At 40.4% G+C, this 27533-nt stretch overlaps 1 protein-coding gene across 1 annotated transcript; it reads left to right on the top strand.

The window, feature by feature from the left end:
* The first annotated feature begins 30 nt into the window (after positions 1 to 30).
* LBR (lamin B receptor) lies at positions 31 to 27119 on the top strand. The gene is made up of 14 exons (XM_074351674.1): positions 31 to 187; positions 4918 to 5096; positions 6744 to 6947; positions 9434 to 9598; positions 9826 to 10018; positions 11101 to 11297; positions 13227 to 13281; positions 15895 to 16086; positions 16804 to 16907; positions 17794 to 17919; positions 20748 to 20916; positions 24301 to 24381; positions 24473 to 24595; positions 25257 to 27119. The coding sequence occupies exons 2-14, from the start codon at positions 4932 to 4934 to the stop codon at positions 25415 to 25417; spliced, it is 1935 nt and encodes a 644-aa protein (XP_074207775.1). The 5' UTR covers positions 31 to 187; positions 4918 to 4931; the 3' UTR covers positions 25418 to 27119.
* Positions 27120 to 27533: the final 414 nt, after the last annotated feature.

The raw sequence follows: 27533 nt of genomic DNA, 5'->3' as shown, positions 1-27533 counted from the left end.
TCCGCTGGCGGGGGGCGAGGCGAGGGGGGCGGGGCCGGGGAGGCGCGCGCGCGCGCCCGGGCTTCGGGGCCGCCGGGCGCGAGAGCGAGAGCGGGGAGGGGTAGTGTCGCGCGCGCTGGACTGCCGCCGGGTTGCTGCTCCGAGTTTCTCTCGGAGCCGTTTGTGTTCCCGCCAGAGCCTGGAGCAGGTGAGCGCCCCGACCCCCGCCCCACTCCCCGCGGCACGGTCTTCGAGGGGCCGAGGGGGGAGGCCCGCGAGGCGGGCGCGGCGGGTGGGCCCGGGGGTACCGGGCCTGGCACCGAGGCCTCGTTTTCCCCTCATCCGGGTCGGTCCTGGCCGCTGCTGGCGAGGCTCGACCTGCGCCCGGCCCGGCCAGCTGCGGAAATGGAGCTGTGGTCTTAAACTGCGGACATTTCCCTCCATTTTGGACGCGCCGCGTCGGAGTAAAATGGTGTTGACTGGGGAGGGTTTGTGGGTGGGAGACCCTCCCCGGCCCGTTTGTCCCCGCCCTGCAGCACCCGCCCTCTCCGAGAGCCTTTTTGACAGATTAGCGGGTGCCTTGGCGGGCGCTGCTCGTGGGGAGGCAGAAAAGGCGCGGCAGCCTGGCAGACGGGGAAGTGGGGTTGCAAGACTGACTTTAATTTGCGCTGGTTGTCACCGGCCTTTTAGGGTCGTGGCCATCTCGGTTTGGCGACTCTCCAGTGCTGACTGCCTGTGTTGCATTCCTTCGCCCCGTGTTTCTGCACAAAGAACGGATAGTTAGGCAGCTTTGCGTGCTCCTGCTAAAGCTCGATCCTGTTTTTTTCCCGTTTTTAAGGCATAAAAAATTACTTCATAATGACACCTTCTGACATTTGTAAGGGACATTTAGTAAACGCTTGACTGCAGAGGGCCTGTTGACGGGCAGTTCACCAAAATGATTGTACAGTCTGGTCGGGAGTCATGCTGTGGATACTCACAGAACGATCCAGTAGCTACATTGGACAGCGCGTGGGCGACCCAAGGGTTCACCAGCCTGGAGTGAGTGTGCTTGCTCGCCTGCTGTATGAGGGTTATGCACGCGGCCAGAGCCCAGCTAGACCCACACTCCTGGTCCCAGCCTTTAGGGACCTTGCAAACAAACATGTGCAAATCTGTAATTAATTACATTTTGTAGCACCTGCTGTGGAGGAAAGGATGGTGGGGGGAGCTAATTTAGACTGGGTTGCAAGTCTAGTTTAAGTTTAGTTTCTGAGAACTCGCTAGGGAGGAGAGAAAAGAGTGAGTAGGAGGGAAATTGTTATTACCTTCAGTTCTTTACACTACTTAGAGGAAAAGTCAGGTCATCCTGCCTCTACAGCCAGGAAGGTGGGATTTCTTTTGCATCCTGTGGCGGAGTTGGAAGGTAGGCCAAGGGGTCCTGTTTGCATTTTGCCTGGAAGGCCAGCCTTGGGCGCAGGTGTGTGTTACACTTCATCTGAGCTTCCCTTTATCTGTCACATTTAGACTGATTTGGAAAAGTGAAGGAAAGATGACCAAAGGCCCTTGTAACACTGTGATCAGCACAGTATAGCACATTCTGTTGTGTTGATAAACAGTAACATATTGGAGCTGAAATGTGTGAGGATTCCAGTGCCAATTGACACTGGAGTTAGCAAGCCTGTGGCTTGTAGAGAAAAGCCTGAGGGTCCCCATGTTTCCACTGCTAATAGGCAATGAAGATACTGTGTTCAGTAAACAAAATTTTTCTTTGCGAACATTCTTGGCTGAAACATCCCTTCCTAGGGAGGCCTAGCCTAATGTGTTTTGACTCCATTAGGTGAGTGCATGATGACATGCACAAATGTCCTGGGGCTTTTCTGTCCCACCTGGCTGATACACTCCGGCAGGATTAGGATGTGAGGTGCTGTGTGACAGTTGTGTGTGGCTCTTGTGGAAAGTGGGGGGTGCACATATGATGGTGGTTTCATATTTGGGAACGTCTGTGTGTAAGATAGTGGTCTCCTGGCTTGTTCCTTTTTCTTTTTCAACCACCACATGAAAGAGCACTGTAGAGTCCCAATTCTTAATTTTTTTTTTAAAATTAAGTTTAGAGATCTAACTACCAGATATCTTACTTTGTTTAACCTCAGATATTTAATTGATAATGGAATGACCTCGATGGCATTGACCTGTGCACAGATGCTATGTCTGTGGTGTGTCATAGGTACAACAGAAAGATGCCAAGAAATACATTTTCAAAAAGGTACAGACTCTGCTCAAGGACCTTTTAAAAAACCCAGGTGGTCCCTACGTCCTGAGGGACTGTGTTTCAAAAGTTTATAAAGAGTGATTTGAAACTTGAAAGGCACCTTCGTGGAGAAAGATGTAACTGTCTTCTTCCAACCCTGGTTGACCAATGTCAGAGAACTGGTATTAATAACAGTGGTTTGGTTTTAGGGGGTCCGAGGAGGAGGAGGGGGCACAAGAGAAGAGAGGAGGGCACATTTCCTTCCTCTTTCTGTGTTTGGAGGCCCAGAGCTAGCTCAGTGTTGAAATAGGCAAAACTTGCTGTTGTCACCTTCCTTTTTTGTGCCCCTCCTCTGGGTCTCAAGGTGTCCACTGTCCCCTGCTTCCTAAGTTCCCCTCACCATGACTCCTCAGCCATATGTGACCTTATCCCTAGAACTCCTGGGCTCCTCTCCCCACACTCCAAGTCCAAACCCTTTCATTACCCCAGTGATGCTATCTCAGGTAGGTCTGGAAAGAAGCACTCTCTTCACTAATGTGTAAATTGAGTGACATCCTCTAATCACCAGATAAGCCTTTGGGTTTTCTTTCATCTACTGACCTTAGTGACTATCTATCTAAACAAGTGAAGCTTGTTAAACTTTTTCTCAGGTGATTAGCAGTGAAGAAATGTGCTTGGGAAAGACTTTTTCTCAGGAGGGGTGATTTAACTTTCTCCTTTCTTAACCTGGGAGCGTCTTCAAAAATTCTTCAATGTTATTATTGTTGTGTAATCAGCTCTTGGCAGAGGCTGGGGGAGGAATGTATATTTACATGCCCAGATGATATTTTGGAAATTGCTTAGTTGGTGAGATGAAGGTGATTTAAGGAGAGATTTTTCTGTCCTGCTGTCTGCTTCTTAGACTCAGCCCTGCTAATTTCACTGGTGTTAGAGACATTCTGTTTTGTCCTTTGGGAACGTGAATCTGCTTGGGGGAGCACCCAGCAATCAGTTAGTGTTTGAAAAAAGGTGGCAAACAGGCCTCATGTAAGTGGCAATTCCTGCAGTTTGCTTGTGGCTTCTTAGAGTGTTGTTTATACAAACCCTCATGGGCCCTGTTTTGGTTCAGTGGAAAGGAATGTTCTAACTGGGGGTCGATGTCTGCTGTAGGCTTGAGAGAAAAGGGCTGGGGTGCTGGCCCAGGGCTGTAGTTGGCTGAGTTACTTGGTGTGCGCTTGGGACTTTAGCTGTAAGACTTCAAAGCTTTGTGAAAACCTCAAATTCGCTATTCACTATAGACTTAGAATTATTTTTCTCCCTGTTGGTAGGTTATAGTAATGTTAGTTATACATCCTTTATTTTCCTGGCCTGTTTCATAGTTTATTGTTTTTTTAATAAAGGTAATTTATTACAAATTAGATATATTTTTGAAGCCTTTATAAGACTACAGTCCTCCCCCCCTTATCCACTGTTTGGCTTTCTGAGGTTTTACTTACCTGTGGTCACCTGTGGTTCAGTAATATTAAATGGAAGATTCCAGAAATAAATTTACGAGTGTTAAATTGTGCACCATTCTGGGTAGCATGAAGAATGCTTGTGCTGACCCTCTCTGTCCAGCCTGGGATGTGAATCATCCCTCTGTCCAGCGTGTCCAGCCCATTAGTCGCTTAGTAGCCGTCCTGGTTATCAGATGGGCTGTCAAGGTATTGCAGTGCGTGTGTTCGAGTGACCCTTATTTTACTTAATAATGGCCCCAAGGTGCGAGAGTAGTGATGCTGGCAATTCAGATATGCCAAAGAGAGGCCATAAAGTGCTTCCTTTAAGTGAAAAGGTGAAAATTCTCAACTTAATAAGGAAAGGGAAAAAAATCATATGCTGAGGATGCTAAGATTTACAGTAAGAGCAAGTATTCTATCCATGAAATTGTGATGAAGGAAAAAGAAACCTGTGCTAGCTTTGCTGTTGCACCTCACACTGCAAAAGTTTTAGTGTGTGATTAAGTGCTTAGTTAAGATGGAAAAAGCATTAAATTTGTGCAATTAGGTATTTTGAGAGAGAGACTGACCACATTCACAAAGCTTTTATTATAGCATAGTGTTATAATTGTTTTATATTTGTTCTATTTTTAGTTATTGGTAACCTCTTATGCACCTAATTTATAAGTTAAACTTTAGCATTGTTATGTATGTATAGGAAAAAACAGAGTATATACATAGGGTTCTGTGTTGTATCACAGGATTTCAGGCATCCACTGAGGAATGCCTGGGAGCCTTGGAACATGTCCCCCTCAAATGTACATTTATAAATCAGAAAATGTGTGTCCTTTGTGAGATTGTGCCTTGTTAATTAAAGAAGTATAGCCGCTGTCAGTGGGTAGCATTTTGCTAAGTGCAGACTTTGTGTTTTGTCATAATTAATCCTTAGTGCCACTTACCTGCACCACAGTGGCTGTATAAGTGATTCCCAGTGAGGTTCCGTGTAGCAGAAAGAACCACCTCTGTGTCCTGACTCTGTTTTTATGCCCTTAGACAAAACAGTGAACATCCTTAAGCCTCAGTTTTCTCACCTTTGAAACAGAAGTTGTATAGCTTCTCCTCTAGAGGTTTTTCTGTCCCTAAAGTCTTGACCAGTTAAAAATTTTGGTAAGTTGTATTTTAGTGTTCAGTCTATGAAAAAAGACAAATGTAAGTGTGTATGCACTGATCCCATTTTTTTTTTAAACTATTCAGACTGATTTTCAAAAATGCCAAGTAGGAAATTTGCCGATGGTGAAGTGGTAAGAGGTCGCTGGCCTGGGAGTTCCCTTTATTATGAAGTAGAAATTCTGAGCTACGACAGCAGGTCCCAGCTTTATACTGTAAAATACAAAGACGGAACTGAACTGGAACTGAAAGAGAGTGATATTAAGGTAAGTGCTCTTTGGTTTACGGAATATATTTATAATAATTGGGAAATCACTGTAGGTGTGGTTTTTAAGTGTAGAACAGTCAGGTCTGGCTCTCTTTGGAGGCACAGGGTCACGCTCCTGCTTTGGGTCAGGTCCTGTGTTTGGCTCTGGGAATGTCTGAGTGAGGCACGGTTCCCTGTTCCTAAGAAGCTTCTATCCTAGTCTGCTGGAGAAGTCGGACACTTACATCCATCCTCCCCCTGGTCTAATACACTCTGTCATTCTGTGATCATTTGTTGCAGGTGGTCCTGGAGCACATCAAGGTTAGGGAAGGGCACAGGGTTTTGGGAATGGCTTTCAGAGCTGAGTGATAAGGACAGAGGGGAAAAACTCGGGTGATGGGTGAGGGTTGGGGGGCTTCCACAGTGAGCATCATGCCGAAGGCTTAAGGTCGGGGACATAGACGGCCAAGTCCCAAAAGGGTGTGTGGGTGAGGGCCAGGGGAGGGCTGAGCAGGAACTAGAACTGGAGGGGTTTGGGCTTCATCCCGAACGCCCATGATTTAATCAGGAGATTTGAGTTCCTGGGCTTCTCAGTCTGTCTGCTGAGGACCTGAGCTTGAAAAGATCTTATCTGTAGTGTATAAGTACTTATGTAAAATACCATAAAAATGAGTTACTAGACAGATTAAAAAAACAGAAAATAAAAGCCCTAACTTTTTAATGTCAGATTTAACAGACATAAAATTAGTTTGTCCAAATGCTATGAAAATTTCTACCCACCTCTTCTCAATTTCATTCCTTGTTGCAGATCGGGAACAAATAGTTCTTGAGCCCACAGCCTGTGGACCACAGTTTGAGTGCTCTAGACCAGGGGTCGCAACGTTTTTGAATAAAGGGACAGACTAGAAATATCTTAGGCTTACTGGCCATATAGTTCGTGCAGTGTGAGAGCAGCTCTGGGCACTCTGGAAGGACGGGCGTGGTTGTGTTCCGATAAGATTTTATTCATGGACACTGGAATCTGAATTTCAGATAATTCTCACATGCCACCAAGTTTCATTTTTCTTTTTGATTTTGTTTGCAATCATTTGAAAACTGCAAAGCCGTTCTTAGCTCCTGGGCCACACCAACATGGTGGGAAGGATTTGGCCTGGGGTGGTTTGCCTTCCTCAGGTCTGGATCTCTGGAAACACTGGGAGTAGGTGAGGGCAGAGTGAAAACTGCGAAGTAATCCAGACTTGTACTTGTTCTCAAGATCTGACTGTGTTTTGCTCAGAGTGAAACTGTGGGACTACTTTTCTTGTTATTGTTTGTGTGCTGATTTCTTTTGTCCCATCACCTCAGTTTTAATCAATGTTAATTGTAACTCTTCTTGTGTGTGTTACTGGGAAAATGTACAGCTAATTTGTTTAGGACATTCATTTCATGACAATACCTTCAAAGAAGAATGAGGAGTGGAAAGGCTGCATTGGTCTCAGGAGAGATGGGTCACTAATGGCGCATTTGTCACTGGTCTCTGATAGATGCTCAGGTCCCCTGCGATCCCGGGATGGTTTTAGAGTCAGCGGTGCCAATCACTGCCTCTGCTGCCCTCCTGTAGTGCAGGTCTGCCTGCCTGTGTGCATTACGGCTTTTGGTGAAGCTCTGCCTTCTCCTCCCCCTCCAGCCTTTAACCTCCTTCAGGCAAAGGAAAAGTGGCTCAACTTCCAGTTCTCCCTCCAGACGCCGAGGGAGCCGTTCAAGGTCTCGCTCGAGGTCCCCTGGCCGGCTCCTTAAAGGTTCCCGCCGATCCGCCTCTGCTTCGCACCAGGTTGACATTAAGGAAGCAAGGAAGGAAATACTGGAAGTTAAACTGACTCCGCTGGTACTGGTGCGTGTCTTGGGCGATCTCCGCCCTTTTACAGTGTTTAGTCCACCCAGAACATGTCTTCCCCTTTGTGTGTGTATGTTCTCAAGTTATTTGCAAGTTAAAATGTCAGTGAAATGTCAAACCAAAGGGAATGACTTTGGAAGATTACTTAAAAAAATGAATGTTTGGAAGAATAGAAGGTTTAATGCTTTTAAATACCATGAAAAAGAGTATTTTTAAGTTGTAAGAGTGCTGTTTAATATTGTGGTTAAAAAAAACAATGTTTAAATTTGAAATAGATGTAGATTATAGATTGAACGGAGTACGTTTTTTTTATAGTGTATAAATGTTCATGTGTTAAGTAACGAGACATAACTGTCATAAAAACATTCTTGGGGGGTGGGTGTAGCTCAGTGGTAGAGGGTGTGCTTAGCATGCCCAGGGTCCCGGGTTCAATCCGCAGTACCTCCATTAAAAAAAAAACAACAAAAAACCATATTCTTGCTTTCTTACTATCATAGTTGATTGCTTTTTCTATATTCAAAGATGAGACTATTAATAGAATTACTTTCAAGGTTCAAGTTTGGAAATATCAGGGAGTGCAGGGCCTGTAGCACCTTGCACAATGAATATTTTAGACAGTAGACCGAATAGAAATTATAAATAAAAAGAATAAAGGTAATTTTTGAATTCACTTAACATTACCTCTTCTGGATAAAATGCACACCAATTTTTAATAAATTGGATTATGCACATAGCGTTTTGAGTCAGATTTTTAAATTTTAAGATAATGGGAATAACCTGCTATGTTACATTTTCAACCTCACTTTTGTTGTACGGTATTGTTTAGATATATCATAAATCATACAGAGGTAATGTAATTGTTAATTCCCTTACTGAAAGATGTTTAGCTTTTTTTCTTTCTAAGTTTTCATTATTATAAACAAATATTCTTACACAACATCCTTAGGATAAATTCTTAAAAGTGGAGCTGCTAGGTCAGATGGATAGAGCAGATTTGAGGCTTTTAGTACATTATTGCTTCAAGAAAGCTTATAGCAGTATGAGGAGAGTATGAATGACCATTTTCTCATTCTGAGTGTAATAATAATTTTTTCTTCTTTGGGCCAATCTGATTATCAGAGATTTTCAACTCACCATTTTAACTAATAATTACTGGTGAGTCTGAACATTCTGTTAGTGGCCGTCTTTACTAGTCAGGTGACTCAGGTTAAAGAATAGATGCTGTATGCTTTCTGTCGCATTTGACTTTTAGCTTTTAGTGACCGCTATGTTTTTGCAGTGTAACCTCCTTATAGTCCTAGTGACCCAAGAGCCACAGACTGGCTTTGCTCCTCACCATTCGAGCCCCGGGCTCACCGTGGACCCATTTCTGAGTTGAGGATGGGGTGATACCTTAGGCTACATGTAGCTCTGACATCACATTATGCTTGTTCTTTTTGACTCCTAATTGTGGTCTTTGTGATACTTTGCCTCACTGTGCGAGTATCCTGTCAATTAGCAGTCAGTACAGTTTAGGGTCAGCTGACTGGCTGTGTTACAGGATTGCATTTGTGGTTGCTATGGATTATATATTGGACATTTGGAAAACAGAATGCAGGTTTTAGGTGAGACTGCTGCTAAGTAGCTCACTGGCACTTTGGTAAACTTAAGTATATGTTGAATGCTAATCACAGCTCCATTAGACCTTGATTTGAACTAGAACTTTACGCTACATTAATGCTGTCTTTTGCCAGTTGGCTTCCCAGAGGGTACTTGCCTTTTTAAATTTGTTTTCCTCCTATTGGTTTATTAGTGTTGTAATTTGTCAGTGACTTTAAAGGAGCAAAGTTACAGATTTCAGCCATGCATTGCCTAGATATTGTTCTGTAAGCTAAATTACTTCCTCTGTACAGTTGATAAGAAATTCCCTCCCTCCACTGCTTGAAGAGAATGAGCATTCAAGAAAAGAGACTAAGGGAGAGAAAATTCAAGGTTAAATAAAAATGAGGCAGATAGATGAAACTCAGAAAATAGGCAGTTTGTAGGTTACTACTAGTAATACTCCATAAATACCCACTATTTTTTTTTTTTTTTAGTTTTATATTCTGCCCACTATTTCTTAATTTCTCATTATTAGCTATTTTGGGGCAGTGAATGTCTTTTCCTCTTTTTTAAGTCAATTAATGAATTTATCAATTTTAACTTTATCTGCCTCATAGAAAATATTTTTGGAGCATTTGTTATTGAACAGTGAAATGATAAGATTTGGTCTACTTTTGTTTAAAGATCCAAGATTGGGAAAGATTTTGAATATTGGAAAATTCTAGTTAATTTTATTCCATTTCATTTTTAATAAAAGTAGGCTGAAATTCTTTAGCATTAAGGCTGTGAAACTCTTGAGTTTGTTTTATTGCGTGGTTTCAAATAGTAAATTTTTACCATCATGTTCATTTTTATTAAGTTACCATTCTTATGGTTAAAATGTTTCATATTTTTCAATTTAGAAGCCATTTGGAAACAGCATCAGCAGATACAATGGGGAGCCTGAGCACAGAGAGCGGAATGACATACCGCGCAGGGACACGCAGGCGCAAGCGAACACGCAGGCGCAAGCGAACACGCAGGCGCAAGCGAACATACAGGCCCAAACGGTGTCTTTCTCATCTCAGGTAATTGTTTTCTTTGTTAAAGTCACTTTCTCTAAAGAAGACTTTGGAAACCATAATTTTTCTTACTATCTTTTCTAAAATTCTATCCTTCAATTAAGACTGAATATAATTTACCAAATTTATTCTTATTAGTATATGACTGTATTGAGACGCTGGATTACTTAATGTGGTAGCACTCATGATATTTATTGACTACAGATATTTAATACTTTTTACTTTTTAAATAGGAAAAATTCCCGTTGTCACAAGAAAGTAGTTATCTATCTACACAGTACAGCCTTCGTCCAAGAAGAGAAGAGAGCAAATTAAAAGAACTGGATTCTAAGGAAGAAAAGTTTGTTACAAAAGGACCTACATCGTTGAGGACCTTTGAAGCGGCAGGCCAACAGCCAAAGAAGTTAGAGTTTGGAGGAGTACCTGGTAGGCATCAGAACCGGCTAAGGGAGGGCAGACAGGGTATGTGAGCAGTGGTTGCTATAAAGTGAACAGGAAAGGCTTTCTCTGAAGAAATCTGAAGCAGGCCAGCTAATGAGCCAGGGGGGAGCCTGGGGAAGAGTTTTTAGTTAGAAGGAACAGCAGGTGCGAAGGCCTGAGTGGAGCATTTTTGAGGATAAGGGTGCCATTGTGGCTGCATTGAAGACTTTTAGCAATCTGTCAATAGATTTTGAGCAAAGAAGTGACAAAAGGAAGGTTAGTGTGAGAGTTGTAAGTGGGAAGGCTGGTGAAGGATAAGTGACTGGAAAATCTGTTAATAATTAGACTGGAGGTGACAGCCCAGGCTTGGCAGTAGCAGTGGAAATAAGCTGCATGTGTCTAGGGAGGTCATGGTGTCTCCCCTACCTGTTAGGTGGGCTGTTTATGAGGGTCAAAGATCTAAAGCATTCAGAGGCTTGGAGTTATTAAGTGGGTGGAGCTGGTGAGATTTTAAGAGCTAGTTAAAAAAAAAAAAAAAAAAGTGCTTCTTGTTCAGCTGGTTCAAAATCCTGCATGGCTTAACTACTTTGTATTCTGTAAGTTATAACTCTTGGCTAGCTTATCTGTTAAAGATGGTGTCCAGCATCACTTAAAAGTCTGCACACGTATTACATGAATGTGATACTATTTTAAGTGTTAGAAACTTAGGGATATAAAGTTTCTGTCTTTTTAAAGATTAGACCAATAATTTATAGATGTTCCAGTCTTCAGTTTGCTGGAGTTTCAGCATGTTTGTTCCCATAAGTGGTTGCATTTTAAACATTTCAGAGCTTGGTTTCCGAGGTGGGATTTAGCTGTTCAGTGCTGGACATCTGCGGTTTTACTACTTTGATGCCTGTGGTTGCTTTCCTACAGGATGTGACAGGTAGAGATTGGTTAGGACTTTCTCTTGATGCATTAGGAACTAGTTTCAAGCAGCTCGCCAGACTTGAGTTCTGACCTTAGAAACCCAAGTGATTCTTGAAAAAAATAAAACAGAACAACCTGGATTGAAATTAGAGCCTTGAATGTTCACTGATGGTTTGCAGGTGTTTTTCTCATCATGCTTGGCCTGCCTGCCTTCCTCTTCCTGCTGCTGTTGTTGTGTAAACAGAGAGAGCCCAGCCTTCTGAATTTCCCGCCGCCTCTGCCAGCTTTGTATGAGTTATGGGAAACCAGAGTGTTTGGGGTCTACCTCCTCTGGTTTTTCCTTCAGGCTCTGTTCTACTTACTACCAGTTGGGAAGGTAAGGTTTTGTTGGTGTGTATAGTTTTATGAGACTTTCTTCCCTTCGCTCCCGTGTTTACATAGACATTTATAGTAGTTTTAAGGTTAAAAGCTGTCCTTGGTCATAACTGCCCAAACTTAACTTAGTTGCAGTTTGTTAATAAGCCTTTACTCTTGTATCTGTAACACTTGCTTACTAAGCAGAACTTTAAGAATCTGATTGAGGGTTCTTGTGTGCCTTTCCAAACCAAATAGAAAAGGATACGCTATTCTGCAAAATATCGTGACTCATGATAGAGGTTATTGGGGGGAAAAATTCCTTCTTAGTATATGTCATTTCAGATGTAGAATTTTAAATTATCAGCTGATAAGCTACTGAGCTCAGTGGACTTTAGTCCGTATCTTTTAACTTTTTTTTTTTTTTTTTAATATGGTGAGTTTCCAGTTTTCATCTCTTTCAGAAATTTGTTGTCAGGAACATTTAATGTTCTTTTAAAATTCAGGCAATGTCTTTAAAATTTGTCCTCATTGCTAAGTAGTTTTTTCTTCTTTCAGTAAAATAGTTTATTTGGAACACAAGATTCCCTAATCAATAAATAATTCATTTAAAGATCTTATTCTTAGGGCTTTGCAAGTTTGCCAGCTGTAAACCAAAGGATCAGTTTTACTAGGAGCGGCAAATGTGGCAAATGACAGGAGGACAGAGCTGCAGACTTTCAATACTTTGGAACCTCACCATGACATTATTGTCTCTAGAGAGAATTTTGAGTAATGTGAACCTTCAGGTGTTTTTATGAGAAGGCTCTAGAGTAAAAGTCACAAATTCAGATAAACTTAGGTAAAGCTAGTTCAAACTAGACAATATTTATTGAGAAAAGCAGTTTTGATGGTTAAAATATACATATGTATTTTTTAAAGTAGAGGTACTAGGGATTGGACTCTGGACCTCATGCATGCTAAGCATGCTCTCTACCACTGAACTATTACCTTCCCCCTATATATATCTTTTTTTTTCTTCACAGACTAAAACCCAACACAGTAGTTGTTAGATACCTTTACTAGATAGAGATCATTTGAAATTAGCACGTGCGGTTTTGCTAATCTGTAAACAAATACTACATTTTCCCTAGGTTCCCTTTCATAGCTAATGAAAGGGTAAAGTAGTTTAGCCCAAGACAAATGATACCATGTTAGTATTTTACAGTTTATAATGAATTGCCACATTTCTGAATAGTTATTTTGGGGAATAAAATGTAGCTGCATTGGGCAAATGGACTTTTCTATTTTAACTCGTCCCATTCAAGTCATGTGTTTCTTGAGTACCTTTTGTACGGGTATGCTGTGGGTGATCCAATGAAGAGAAGAAATGGTCTGATCCAGGAAGTGCCCTCTGTCTCTTATTGGAGATAAAAGAATCATGTGAAATATTGAATACCTAGGTGAGCATGTATGTATAAATAGCAGAGCAAGGGAGTGTATGAATACATGTCATCAGAAGCACATGGGCCATAGCAGATTGGGTAAGTGGGGTTGAACCCCATTGAAAGGACAGCACAAATGTAAGACAGTGGAGTTGTATTCTGTTCTGTAAGCACTGGGGAGTCACTGAAGAGCTTTGAGCTAGGGATTGACTAGATAATACAAGTTTTTGAAAGCACATTTAGTCTTGTGGTGAGACGTGGATGGTTGGGAGAGGGTGGCTATTGCCATAGTCTCAGTACACTGAGAAGTCATCCACTAGATTTACATTTGGGATAAATTCCTGAAGGTGGAATTCCTTCATCAAAGGGTATGCCATGAAGATTTCTGAAACTTGTTACTGAATTTTCCTACTAAAAGATGATCCTTCTTGGGCATGTTGAAATGTAAGTGATATTACAAGACATATATATCATGGTAAAGTGTGCTTTTTAAACTTTAAAATTAAAAACAAACCTTTTCTTTTAAGGTTGTAGAAGGAACACCTCTCACTGATGGAAGAAGACTCAAGTACAGATTAAATGGTGATTTTTTTTTTCTTTAAAGACTCAAATCAGTAACTTGATAGCTCAGACTTTTGGGTATTGTACTCTTTAAACTGTCAAAGCCGATTACACCAGAGCAGTAAATGGTAAATTCTCTCTCCGTAGTCCGAAGGGCACGCAGAGAAACTGCTCACACCTGCAGCCAATATGTAAAAATTGTGCCATGTAAAGTAACGTAGCCCCTCACTTTCTCACTCTCCGGTTCTATTTTCTTAGTGGCATTTATCACTCACTGAAGCAATTTTGTCTATGTATTTTATCATCCTGAGTCATTCCCACGGCCCAGGAAGTCCTGCACTGATGTGGGCTTCCTGGCCACTCCCACCCTCGGGAGCCCTTGCTCATTTGCTCCAGCCACTGGCCTCGGGGCTGTCTCTAGGCTGTATTCTCAGTGCTTTTGCCTAGAAAACTTCCCCCCCCCAAATGTCAGATGGCCGCGGCTTCATCCTTGTCACATCTCTGCTCAGAGAAGTGCTCAAGTCCCTTCCTTTCCTTTACGCTGCTTTATTTTCCTCTACGACAGGCCTTCCTGACATCAGTGTACTTGTCTGACCTTTGGGGTCTCCTCACTAGAAGGCAGCTTGTGGGCTGGGACGTGCCTGTGTCCCCTTGGTGCTAGGGAAGTGGCTGGCCTGTAGGAGGCGCTGTGGATAGGAGCCCTGAGCATCTCGGGAAGTGGGCAGACATTGTCCCTCTTGATCTGGGACCTCCGACGGTAGAGTGTGTGCTGAGTAAGAGATCAGTCCAACTTTGCCAACTTTGATAAAGTACAGTTAACTTGCTTTTAAGAAATATGTATATAGTGTAGTTATCCTTAAAAGGTTTTTCCATTTTAACTGGATTGAGTAGACTGTTTTCATTTTCTTGGGAATTACATTATAAATTTTAATCTTTGGCCTTTTTGATATCCTATCAATTCTCACCTTTCTAACTTTGGGTACTTTTTCAGTGACTTAACCTAGCATCCACTGTCTCTGAAATCACTCTACTGGGCTCTAAAAGGGAAGCCAAAGATATTTTTGATGCCTCTGCTTTTTGTGCCAAGTGTGTAAAACTTGAAGCTAGCTCAGTCCCTGACCCCTGCTTAACACTTATTTGCTGCAACTGTCAGATATTCTGTTTACTTTTACCAGATTCCTTGCTGCTGGAACCAGCTTTAGAATCTCTGACACACCCTGTCTTGTGTGCCTTGCGACCCCAGTGAGGCCGAGTCTGGGGAGAGATGGGGTTTTCGCCATCAGGTCCATGATACTCATGTTCTGTGGGCTTCTCTCTAGGTACCCATTTACTTCTGTTCTAAGTGCTTTTCTTTTCTGTTTTCGCTTCCCTTTGAGGGTGAGTGAGGCTCCCTCTGAGACTGAGCCCAGTAGTTCCCGGACTTGGAGCTGCTGGAGGAGCAGGCAGTGGCTGGGCTAGTCTGATCCTTCTTAAAATTTCCTCATCTGGTTACTGGTCCTGCTGTTAAGAGATTTCTCATTACGGGATTGTGCCATCGTAAACTAAGGAGAGCCCTAAGACGTTTTGAGTAATTTCATCCACGTAGGCCAGAGAGCAAGACACTGCTTTCTCTACCAGTCCTTTTCTTTCATATTCATAAATTTTATGAGAGTTAAATGAATATTTTAAGAAGTTAAAAAGTCGAAAAAGTTGGAAGTTACTCTTTGGAGTAAACCTGGTATGTGGAAAATGTGGATTTAAATAATAAATTAGAGATGACCATTTTACTTTACAAAAGCTTTGATTTTAGAATTCTTTTGTAAGTAACATCTACCTCTTTTCTGTGTTTGACTGTTTTTATTCACATAAAACTGGACGACTTACTCAGAGAACAGATTCTGGAGGTACTCAGTGCCTGAAAGCAAGACTATTTCTTGAGTCAAAAAAAAAGCCAACAGTACACTCAGCCCCTGTCTATTAGGTGTAGCAGGGCTGGCTCAGAACAGGAGTTCCTCTTGTGGGTCCTCGTGGGTGCTTTTTACTTTGGAATGAATGTCTCTGGCCCCACAGTCCCTCCCTGACATCCTCGCAGCTGCCTGCCTGGCCATGGGGGGCATTTGTGTTGTGACCTCTTCTTTAAGGGCAGGGTCTTGAGATCTGTGTTTGGGAGGCAGAATATGACCAGGATCATTTGAAACCCGTAGTGATAAATTATTTCAGGTAAAAAAATTTATGATTTATAACCACCAAGATTGCCCTAAAGACTTTAAAATGTGTTTGGCCCAGCTCTGTCAATAATTAGCCATTTGACTTTGGGCCTGAGGGTTTGGATTATGTGAATTTTGAGGTTCTTTTCAGCTCTTCAGCAGTGACTTTCTGTGCACTTCTTTTCAGCTTTCTCTTAAATTAAAAACAGATGACTGTTCACAATGAAAACGAATAACTTAAGTATGTTAAAATATTTGAAAAATTGTGTGAGAGATAATGACATCTACAGTGAAGGCTACTAACCTCAGCGGTCCTGCTTGTTCACATATTTGTGTGTATTTAGCCCGAATAATGAAATAACATTGCATTGTTTTATAATGGTATAACTCTCACATGAACACTGGGTTAACATTAATTTTTCCCCCTCCCCCTCCCCTTTTTTTTAAGGATTCTATGCTTTTATCCTGACATCTGCACTCACTGGAGCATCTGTCTTCTGGGACGTAGAGCTTTGTTATGTGTACAGTCACTTCCTTCAGTTTGCCCTGGCAGCCACTGTTTTTTCTGTGGTCCTGAGTGTTTATCTCTACGCCAGGGCTTTGAAAGCGCCCCAGGATGACCTGTCGCCGGCCAGCTCTGGTGAGCGGTGTTAGAGCACGGGGCCCACACACGCGTCCCAGGAGCATGGCCCCTGGTCCCCTAGCAGCCGTTTCTAGGCTCTTTTAGCTTTAGTTTATGGGAGATCAAGAGAAGTAGGGGGGGAGAAAAGATGAAGAAAAAATTTAAAGATAAAAGGAAGAAAATTTATTTGATTTTTTTTTCCCTCATACTTCCCTATTCATTTCTTCCTATTTTAGTCACTTGCTGACAATAAGACGTTTTAAGAACTTACAGCATTTTAGTAACATGAGTAGCATAACAATAATGACAAATACTATTTTTTGTTCTGAATAGTAAACATCTTTTAAAAAAACAAACAACAAATAATAGAAATTAGAAATTGGTTGATTCTAACCTAAAGTATTTAAAGCACCAAAAAAAAAATTAAGTTGCATATTTTAAAAATTGTGAGTCTACATTTAAAAAAAAGCTCCAATTCCCTTAAAACCCAGGACTCTGGCCTTAAAGGGCCCCATGCTTGTAGCAGCATGGATGTTTCCAGATAGGATCAGCTTCCCCTGTCCCCACATCCTTGTGGTCCCTCTTGGCTCTCACCACCATGCCTTCCCTCGCTGGCTGTTTGCAAGGCTCCTGGGGGTGACTGAATTGTGCCCTGGATAGTAGACAACAGTGCAATTGTAAAGCCTCATAATTGGGTTTGGAATACCGTCTGGATAAGAACTTTTCCCTTCTTAGGAAATGCCATCTATGATTTCTTCATTGGCCGTGAGTTAAATCCTCGGATTGGTACTTTTGATCTCAAATACTTTTGTGAACTGCGCCCCGGACTGATTGGATGGGTATGCCTTTTTAAAACTTTTTAAAAATTTCAGTTCAGTAGTACAAATTAGTCTTTCATTTAGAAAGAATTGTAGACAGTTTTAAAGTAAGCTTGTGGGTGGTATGTTTTTAGGAATAATTACAGCTTTCCATAAATCTGTCTACTTAAAATATTTTCTTTCTGTATATACAGTCCAGAGGGTTAAGATGCCCTGTTACAGGTTATTAGACATTAAAAGGGTTTGTTTTATTTTGATTGTATCAGTTTATGTTCATGTAGGAAAATAATAATGTAGATGAATTTATTAAGAAAAAAATGTATTTTGACCTAATTTTAGACTTGTATGAGAGTTGTAAAAATAGAGTTCCTTCATACCACTTTCCCCAATGTTAACGTCTGGCAGAACCATAGCATAATTATTAACAACAATTAAAAAAAACCCCAGCAAATTAACATTGTTACGGTATTATTAATTAAATCCACAGACCTAATTTGAGTTTCACCAGTTTTCCACCTTTGGAGTTTCCTTGCTCCAGGATCCTCCTCAGAGTCCCATGGCACATTTTCTTGTTATTTGGCCTTAGTCCCCTCTAGTCTGCAGTAGTGGCTTAGTCTTTCCTTGTCTTTCATGACCTTGACACTTTTGAAGGGTACTAGTCAGTTATTTTGTGAGAGGGTCCCTCAGTTTGGGTTAGTCCAGTGTTTTCTCATGACTGGAGTGAGTTATGCATCTCTGGCAAGAGCTCCACGGAGAAGTGTCCTCAGTGTGTTATATCAAGGGATTCATGAGGTTGGTATGTCTTATCACTGATGGTGGCTGCTTGCTAAGGTGGCACCTGTGGCCTTCTCAGCTAGGAAGTTACTCTCTCTGTCCCTAGAAACTATTTTTGCCCCTTTTATTTCAGGTGGTCATTAACCTGGTGATGCTTTTGGCTGAGATGAAGGTACAGGGTCGTGCTGTTCCATCCTTAGCAATGATTTTGGTCAACAGTTTCCAGCTCTTTTACGTGGTGGACGCTCTCTGGAATGAGGTAATTCATTTTAAGAGCCTTGGAGTCAGACAACATTGAGTGTGGGTGAGTGACCTGACTTCTCGGAGCCTCAGCTTCTTACACAAAAAATGAGGAGAATGTAACCTGCCTCCACGGCTTGTGATGGATTAAAGGAGATGTTAGGCCATGTGACTCATTGAACTGACACACAGTGAGCGCTGACAGATGCTAGGCGTCTAGGAATTTGGTGATACGTCCATGTATATTAGCTGCTTTTTCAGGTGCTAAATATTTAAGGTCTGTGGATCTTGGCTTTGTGAGTGTGACCGATACATATAAATAAAACAATTTCTTAGTTATTCAATCAGATGAAAATGGATGGGCAGATTATCAAATTAGGATAGTGTTTTTTTGGCTTGTCAAGGGGCAACTAGTTCTTAAATAATAGGGGAGATGTTTTATTGTTGGTGTTTCAGAATACAAGGAATAGCTCTAATAAGATGGATATAAAATCACAAATCATAATACACTGAGGCAACCATCTAAATAAAACTAAATTCCTAATACATGGTGTTTCTCATACGTTGATACATCATCAGTGTTTTCTGCTACCTGAAGACTAGTAAATGTTTGCTAATCTCTCTCAACTAAATATATTCCTCTTGAAAATAGTTTCTTCCTTGGGCCTATTTTACAACTGTTTTGTTAATCATATTTACTGTTATCTTTGTAATCATCTCCTCCAAACTCCGAGTTGAGTTTTCTTTCAATTTTTAAAAACAAAATTGGCAGCCCTACATTATGTTCCTAAACAAGTTTTCATGGCAGTCTACTGACATTTTGAGAGACGGTCCATCTCCTTTAAGGCATTTTTAAAAAACTAGTATTTGGTCATATTTAGTTGTAACGACCTTGAGAACTTGATACTGATAGGTCGATAATCTTCCTTTTCTTGGGGAGAAGATGAGGACCTCATTGAGGTGAGCAGACCTCAAGTACAAGTAGCCACACTCGGATTCTTGTTGAGCTCTTACCACCTAACACAAACCTGGGCTGAGCCCTGGAAGCTCTAGAGATGGTGAGAGCGTCTGAGAAGAGTCCTCCGACAATTCTGACTACTCAGAATTAAATCTGCCTTTGAAATTTACAAACAAAAACCCAACTCTTGTAAGTGCACTTAGTCTTACCAGTTACCGGTCTTTTTGCTAGTATGTAATAAATAGCTCCTAAGAAGGTGGTAGATTGCATTTTATAAGTCAGATGATACTTCTCTGTTGCTTTATCACCTCAGATTTTTTTTTTTAACCTCCTATCTGATGGCTTGGCCATGATTAGTGATTCTCCCATCTAGCTTTCTGTCATATAGTGGTAGTCACTTTTTAAGTGACTTAGAAATTCATATTTTCTAGAGGTTTAGACAAACATTGACTTCTGTTCATAGAAAATATATCTTAAGGTAAAACTCTTAAGGCAATTTTTCACCAGAGATAGTGGATTAGAGTGGATTGTTTTTTTTTTTTTAATATGTTATCAGAATCTCGGCCAGGTTATAGTAAGCTTCTTGAAGAACAGACTTGATTTTATGGTTTTCTTTAGTATCTGGCACATTTCTGGGCAATTCATAGATAATAATTTTCTTATTAGGCTAGATGATAGAAATTCCTCTGTGTGTTAATGTGCCACACCTTAAACTGTGAATACTAATTTAAATATGAATGGCCCTTCCTCTGAGCTCTGCCATCTGAGCTGCAAATCCCTTGAGGTCCCAGGAACCAAGGGTCCTGCCCCTGCCTGGCACCAGCTCTTTGTATCCTGTCCCCTCACTCCCTGCCCACTTTGTGCCCTTGTTGTTATCATTGGTCTGCTTTTTTACCCGCTGCTGTCTTTTTATCACCTTTATCCCGTTTTGGCCCAGGAAGTCAGCTTGCAGGTCTCAGAGCCTACGTGTGTACACATAGGCACTCTGGACCAGAGTGTGAGCCATAGGGCCCAGAGGTTATGACATCCATTCTTCTGTTCCATCGTCTTTTTGCTTTCTTTCTGGAAAAAAATGCTCTTTGGAGACATCACTCTTTTTCTTTACCTAGAACACTGATACTTCAGCAGAGCTTATACTTGCTAATTTTTCTAGTGGCTGGTGTGAAGTGGAGTCAGAGGCAGGTTAGAGATGTCCTTGGGCTGGACCTCCTGAGTTTTGACCTTGGTGGTCTCCACTTTCTGGAGTTGGGCCTGCAGGTATCTGGGTCCAAGGGGACCTGGCTGCTGGCTCATGCTGACCAGATCCACAAGAGAGTGCGTTCACTTCCTAATTTACCCTGAGTGGTAAAGCAGGCCGTTTCCCATGTTGCCGAGTAACACAGAAAAGTGACATGAAAAGCCAGATCGTGACCAGAAATTAGGTTGGTGCATGTGTGCTCAGCGGAGGGGCGACAGGTGGAAACACATGTTCCCTGTCTTCTACCTTTTCTTCCAGTGGAGAGAGCCACTTAGTTACAGTGCGGTCACACGACTGCTCTGGGCTCCCACGGGTGGGGCGCCTGAGAAGTGCCTCGTGTACGGGGAGGGTCGGGGAAGGCAGCACAGGGCAGGCTTCAGCTGAAGTGGGAGAAGGGTGTTCCGGGCAGAGGGGGCCTGTAGTTTAAGGACTGTGGAGCGAGAGGGCAGAGCGACAGGAGATGAAGCAGAATGACTTAGTGTGATGCGCACGCCGAGGAACCAGGGCCCCACTCCCACCTTTAAATGGTTTTGGTTGGTGTGCCTTCCCTTTATAAATTTGACTGTAAACTTGTACTTTATTTCAATACTTTAAACATAGAAGCTTTTCTCCCCCAACTTAAAAATTTTTTCTCCTCTCTATACCCTTATAGGAAGCATTATTGACAACCATGGACATTATCCATGATGGATTTGGGTTCATGCTGGCTTTTGGAGATTTAGTGTGGGTTCCATTCGGCTATAGCTTGCAAGCCTTTTATTTGGTCCATCATCCAAATGAACTGTCTTGGCCAGTGGCTTCTCTAATCATTGCTCTGAAACGTGAGTATTAATTTCAGGCTCTGTGTATTAAATATTATTTCCTGAGTCTGTTGTGCCCTGTTATCTCCAGATTTATAGCATGACCTTTTAAATGCCCATGATTAGCTCAAGTTTGAAGTAATCTGTGATGGATGAGTTGAGTAATAAAAAGATCCTTGCATCTTGCAAAGAGAATGGATGTTTCTTTCTATGGATTCTTTAGTAGTTCTTTAAACATAATTTTAAACAAACCATTTAGTTTTAAAATTTATTAAATTTAATTTAAATTAATAAGTTGATTTAAAATTTTACTGTTTTAGTAATGATTCATGCTTATTCTGTTGAGTGCCTGCTTTTTCTGGTAGCATCTTAAAAAGTAAGAAGATTGGTCTTGCCTTCATAGAGCTTACACTCTACCTGGAGAAATAAGACACTCAGACACTGGTATGAGGTGTGTGAAGAGTCTGTGAGAGGGATTTACAGACCAGATATGCTGGGAGTTTAAGGTAGAGAGAACTTCTTGTCTTAGTGTGAACTTATTGGAGGATGAGGTGTTTGATCTGAATCGTAGTGGGTAAAACTGGGATGGGGAGACAGGGTCAAGTCGGACAGAGGGAACACCTGGGCCGGGGTGGGGTCAGGGCAGGAGTGAAGAGTGCATTTGGCTGGGCGGTTGTGGATTAGCCTCAGGATGGCTTTTCTTCTGTTACACTGCTCATTAAGCACATCCTCTAGAGGGAAGGCAGGGAAAATTAGCACTGCACTTCAAATATTGCTAGTTTTGCTACACTAATTAGTATCCATGGTAGAAGAAATTCAAGCCATTATTTATAATTGAGATTTAGTTTCATTGTTGGCCAACACATGCCTGTGTGTTATTCAAGACAGGATATGTATATTTTACAGTTGAGCTAAAAATGTTATTTATTACTACTTTATTGAGGGCTGACAATATAATAGTTAATAGTCAGTGATGGGTCAGGGCCTATAATTTTGACATTTGAAGTGAAGCTATCAATTTGTAGGCTTGCAGTGAGATTTGGCATGTATTTATGTGCAAGTTGTTCTGGGACTGACTTTGAGCTACAGTTTGATTAATAAAGTGTTCACGTTATGGCCGGTAGATACCCTAACTAAAAGGTGATTGATTATACTGAATTCCAGTATGGATTTGATTGTAACATGGGCTACATCAGATTTTATTCATGGATGTAACTGTACCTGTTAGTTTTGCCTTCAGGGTATTCCCCAGGTGGATAATGAAAGCACTGTGATAATGAGACATCAGGATCGCATCTTCTTTTGACGTCTTGAGATTGAGAGGTTTTGAACTGTTTTTAAGAAATCAAGCTATTCGGTACTTTAGAAATTTCCTCAGAGCACAGAAATAACTTTTTTTAAAAACTGAAGTATAGTCAGTTTACAATGTTGTGTCAGTTTCTGGTGTATAGCATAATAGTTCAGTCATCCATGTACATACATATATTTGTTTTCATATTCTTTTTTCATTATAAGTTACTACAAGATATTGAATATAGTTCCCTATGCTATAAAGTATGAACTTGTTTATCTATTTTATATATAGTAGTTAGTATCTGCAAATCTTGAACTCCCAATTTATCCCTTCCCACCCTGGTAACCATAAGTTTGCTTTCTATGTCTGTGAGACTGCTTCTGTTTTGTAAATAAGTTCATTTGTCTTTTTTTTTTTTTTTTTTTTAAGATTCCACATATAAGAGATATCATATGGTATTTTCTTTCTCTTCCTGGCTTCACTTAGAATGATGATCTCCAGGTCCATCCATGTTGCTGCAAATGGCATTATTTTATTCTTTTTTATGGCCGAGTAGTATTCCATTGTATAAATTATACCACAAATTTATCAAGAAATATCTTCTTAGTGAAATTACATATGCTTTTAAATATAGATTATATCTAAATTGTTAAATGAAATTTTTTCCATTCTTCTTTAAAAATTAATTTTTTTTTTATTAATAGACTACTTTTTAAGAGCAGTTTCAGGATCACAGCAGAATTGAGCAGAAAATAGAGAGTTCACACATAGCCCTCCCCACCCACATGTATATACTCCCCTACCTGCAACATCCCTCATCAGTGTGGCATATTTGGTACAATCGATGAACCAACATGGGTACATCATTATCAACCAAAGTCCATAGTTTACATTAGGGTTCACTCTTGATGATGTACATTCCATGGGTTTTGACAAATGCATAATGACATGTAGCCACTACTATAGTATCATACAGAATAATTTCGTTGCCCGAAAAATCCCTTGTGCTCCATCTATTCATCCCTCCCTCCCTCCCCCCAAACCCCTGGAAACCGTGATCTTTTTATTGTTTCTCTAGCTGTACCTTTTCCAGAATGTCATTTGGTTGCAATTATATAGCTTGAAGCCTTCTCAGACTAGCTTCTTTCATTTAGTAATCTGTCTTTTAAGTTTCTTCCATGTCTTTCATGCCTTGATAGCTCATTTTTTTTAACTGCCCATATATTTTTAAATTTACATATATGTACTCTTCATTGTTTCTAAGAATATTTAGAGCTTTAGCTTTTAAACTTACATAGTTGTCAAAGGAATAAAAAGCCAATCACAAAATAAGAATTAATTCAAAAAGATACACACACCCTGCTATTAACAGCAACATTATTTACAATTGTCAAGATATGGAAGCATCCTAAGTGCACATCAGTAGTTGAATAGATAATGGGAGATGCAGCATATATATATGTAATGGAATACAACTCACCCGTAAGAAAGAAGGATATTTTGCCATTTGCGGCCCTTCATTCACTTTTTTCTTCACTGCAAAAACCAGAATTTTATAACTGGCATAAACATTTCCATTACATCAAAAACATCAAAATACCTAGAATTAAACTTAACCAAGGATGTTACCTATACACCAAAAACCGAAATGACACAAAGAAATAGAAAGATTTCTTTTGCTCTTGGATTGGAAGAATCAACATTATCAAAATGGCCATTCTACCCAAAGTAACCCACAGATCCAGTGCAACCCTCATCAGAATACTCACGACATTCCTCTCAGAACTAGAACAAACAATTCCAAAATTTATAAGGAACCACAAAAGACCCCAGACAGCCAAAGCAGTCTTTTTGTAGGTCTTTTTTTCCCCCCTTTCTCATTTTTGTTCTTTTCTTATGGTTTGATGACTAGAGAAGGTCCTGTAACATTTGTTGTAAAGCTGGTTTGGTGGTGCTGAAATCTTTTAGCTTTTTATCTGTGAAGCTTTTGATTTCTCCATCAAATCTGAACGAGAGCCTTGCTGAGTATTCTTGGTTGTCAGTTTTCATGTGCTTTTAAATATAGATTACATCTAAATTGTTAACAAATGAAATTTTTAAAAAAATTGCAGTTTGTGGATATGTAATCTTCCGATGTGCAAATTCCCAGAAAAATGCATTCCGGAAAAATCCCACTGATCCAAAGCTTGCACGTAAGTATTGGTTTATATTTATATTATTTACACTACATAAAGATTTTGTTTGTCTAGAGATCATTAAAAGTGTATTCTCATTTTTGTATAGATTTAAAAACCATTCATACTTCAACGGGAAAAAATCTTCTTGTTTCTGGATGGTGGGGCTTTGTTCGCCACCCCAATTACTTGGGTGATCTCATCATGGCCCTGGCCTGGTCCCTTCCGTGTGGTAAGCATTTAAGAGAACTGGTTCAGCTCCTTCTCCAGCCACCTACAGAGTACTGTGTCCTCATCGGGTCTAGGTGTCACCTGGTAGAGGTTGGGGTTGCCCGTTCCCCATCTGGGTGCTGGCACCTCATTCCTCCAGCTTCTGAAGGGAATTAGGGATTCAGAGCCTGAAGCTTTACTCTAAAACATCTGCAAGTGGAATTTTAAGTTTTAAATTGTGCCTTGTAGGTTTTTTCTAAGCAGAATATGTGGAAATTAAGTTTTTATTCATGGCTAAGTGTATACAGATTCTGAAGAACTTTGGTTCTTAAGAAGACAAGACACATTCTGTTTCGTTTGTGTTTTGTGCCTGCCCCGCCCTGGCGGTGCTGGATGACAGTCCTGCTGCCCAAAGAACTGGAGGGGAGCACACGGGGAGATTTGCTCTAAATACAGGGACAGATGTCCTGACTGTGAAGGATTGTGAGAATGGATGAATCACTTTTCTCTGAACAGCTTTTAATTCAAATCCTACCTTCTGCTTCATACCAGTGGCATTTTATGAACCGGTTTAGGTGTTTTCCTCATTTAGTCTGTTTTTAGAGGATTTGGGGAAAGGCAGGAAACAATACTGTGTAGCGAAAATAAAAATACCCAATACTATTTACTGTTGTTACTCACAGGTTTTAGTCACATTCTGCCTTATTTCTACGTGATTTATTTCACCATGTTGCTGGTGCACCGAGAGGCACGGGATGAACAGCAGTGCAAGAAGAAGTACGGCGTGGCCTGGGAGAAGTACTGTCGGCGCGTCCCTTACCGTATCTTCCCGTATATTTACTGATTCTGGTCGAGTGCACTGTCTGAATGCTTCTGCAATTCTGCCTTCCATTTACAAAAAAGGAAAAATCCAAAACGAACCTTTCATTGCACTGACAGGACCTTTATGTTTTTCTTTTTGAGGTAGGAATATATAGAGCCAAATAGTAGTCTTTTAATGTAGCCATTTTTATTTTTATTAAATCATAATAATTAACATAAGGAAAATATAAAGATATCAGAATTTGAATCCCAATAGGAAATTTTCAATCCTTAAAAATCTGAAAACAGGAAAGTCTTACAAATGCAATGAATACTATTGATTTTATAAGGTTTTTGATGACTTTTCAATTTTTGATTCATTTTGTCATTCATTTTCTAACATGAAAACACTGTTACATTTGCTAGTTACGTGATGTGAAGGTCCTCTGGTCAATTGTGAAGAGGGAGGATTGTTAGTGGACACTGTTTAATGAAGACCATTAGTAGTGGTTTGCTTAACCTCAGCTTTGAAAACTGCGTTTGAATATGTAAATAGATAGCCCTTCTGTAATATATGGTGACTTCAGATTTTTCTGTATAGTATTTTGAATGTGAAATAATTTTCAGGGCTAAGTATCTTTTTAACAAACATTTGCAGTATTTTAAATTAAGTTTTGTAAAGTAATACATGTGAATTAAACATTTTGAAATAAGTAGAATTCATTTAATATTATATGAAAGATGCTATTAAAACATAGAAAGGATATTTTTCATAATCCAAAGTTTGTGAATTTGGCTTTGCTACCTCAATTGCAGGTGTCTGTTTGCCTTTATAAACTGTTGCAAATAGAAAAAATATATATTTTTGGAATAACATCACTATTTAAACATTTTTACACAGATTGGTGTTTGAAAATTTGCCATTTCAGGCTAATATTTTTATATGTTTTTGACTTTTTTTAATTAAAATGTGTTTTTGCTACTGTTAGCTCATGCAGTTTATACTGTATTTTGCATATCCTTTATATTTACAAAACTCTACTCCCTATAAAGGAGTGTTGTGTTCATCTTTAGAAATCTGTTTATGTAAAAATTATTTAAGGGAATAGTTTAAAATCATCTTAGTTTAATAGATGTGCATAAGGTAGCTTTAGCCATTAAATTCTACTTAAGTTGACATAGTCTCATTATTAATTGTCCTATAATGGAACAGTAGCAAATTCACTAAACTTTTATATTCAGTTAAATTGTCCTCAGTATCTTAAACATAGAGGAATCTAATAAATACAGTGTGTATGTTTAAGTAAGTCTTTAATTATACATTTTATATATGAGCCATTTAGATATGCAGTGTTCATCCTGCACTGCAATTTGAAGTGTATATAGCTGAGCTTATGTTAATGTGATCATGAAGTTGGTTTGCCCTAGCATTCTGCATCCTCCAGTCTTTAAAACATGGTTGTGGTGATCGGTCAGTGTTCTAGTAGAGAATCTGCTGATGCTAAGAGAAAAGCATAAAAACACTGCCTGCATATATCAATACAACAGGAGTCACCAGTGAGGCTTGAGAGGTGAAGGACATTAATTCTTTCCTTGGTAATGGAAAAAGAGCTGTTATCAACACATTGCTGCAATTCCTGGATGTCAGCTACAATTTGTTTTTAATTTTGTTTTGACGTGTTTATTTGACAAGTTTTACAATGAAGTTTTAAGTGGGAAATAAAGTTTGAAAAGTCTGCAGGCAGGCCAGCAGTGTCATGTTTTGTGTTCTCTCAGAGCAGCCAGGGAAAGTATTCCAAAGAACTACTCTTCACGTATATTTATTGAATATAATTGCAGAAATCACTCTTTGGAGTCAAATTTCATAAAAACATGCCCTAATATCTTGCCAGTTGCCAAGGTTTTCCCTTTTAGAAAAGTCAAACCTGCAGCTTTCTAGGACATGCTCCCTCACCTGACCTAGGGCCCTGCCACAGGGACACTGCTCAGAATGAAAGCAGCTGGGAGTGTCCCCTGCGTGTTGACGTTTTTCTGTACAGGTGGAAGGAAGGGACTGCACTGTCTGGTCTGGCTGAACCTACAGATATTTTCATAAAGGATGTTGACCACATGTGAATGTCTTGAAACATGTTAACTCTGGTTAGAATAAAAAATTGTTT

Source organism: Camelus bactrianus, chromosome 23 (assembly GCF_048773025.1).
Source record: "Camelus bactrianus isolate YW-2024 breed Bactrian camel chromosome 23, ASM4877302v1, whole genome shotgun sequence".
Classification (NCBI taxonomy): Eukaryota; Metazoa; Chordata; class Mammalia; order Artiodactyla; family Camelidae; genus Camelus; species Camelus bactrianus.
Note: the sequence above shows the minus strand (reverse complement) of the source record. Positions and strands in the feature narration are given on the sequence as shown.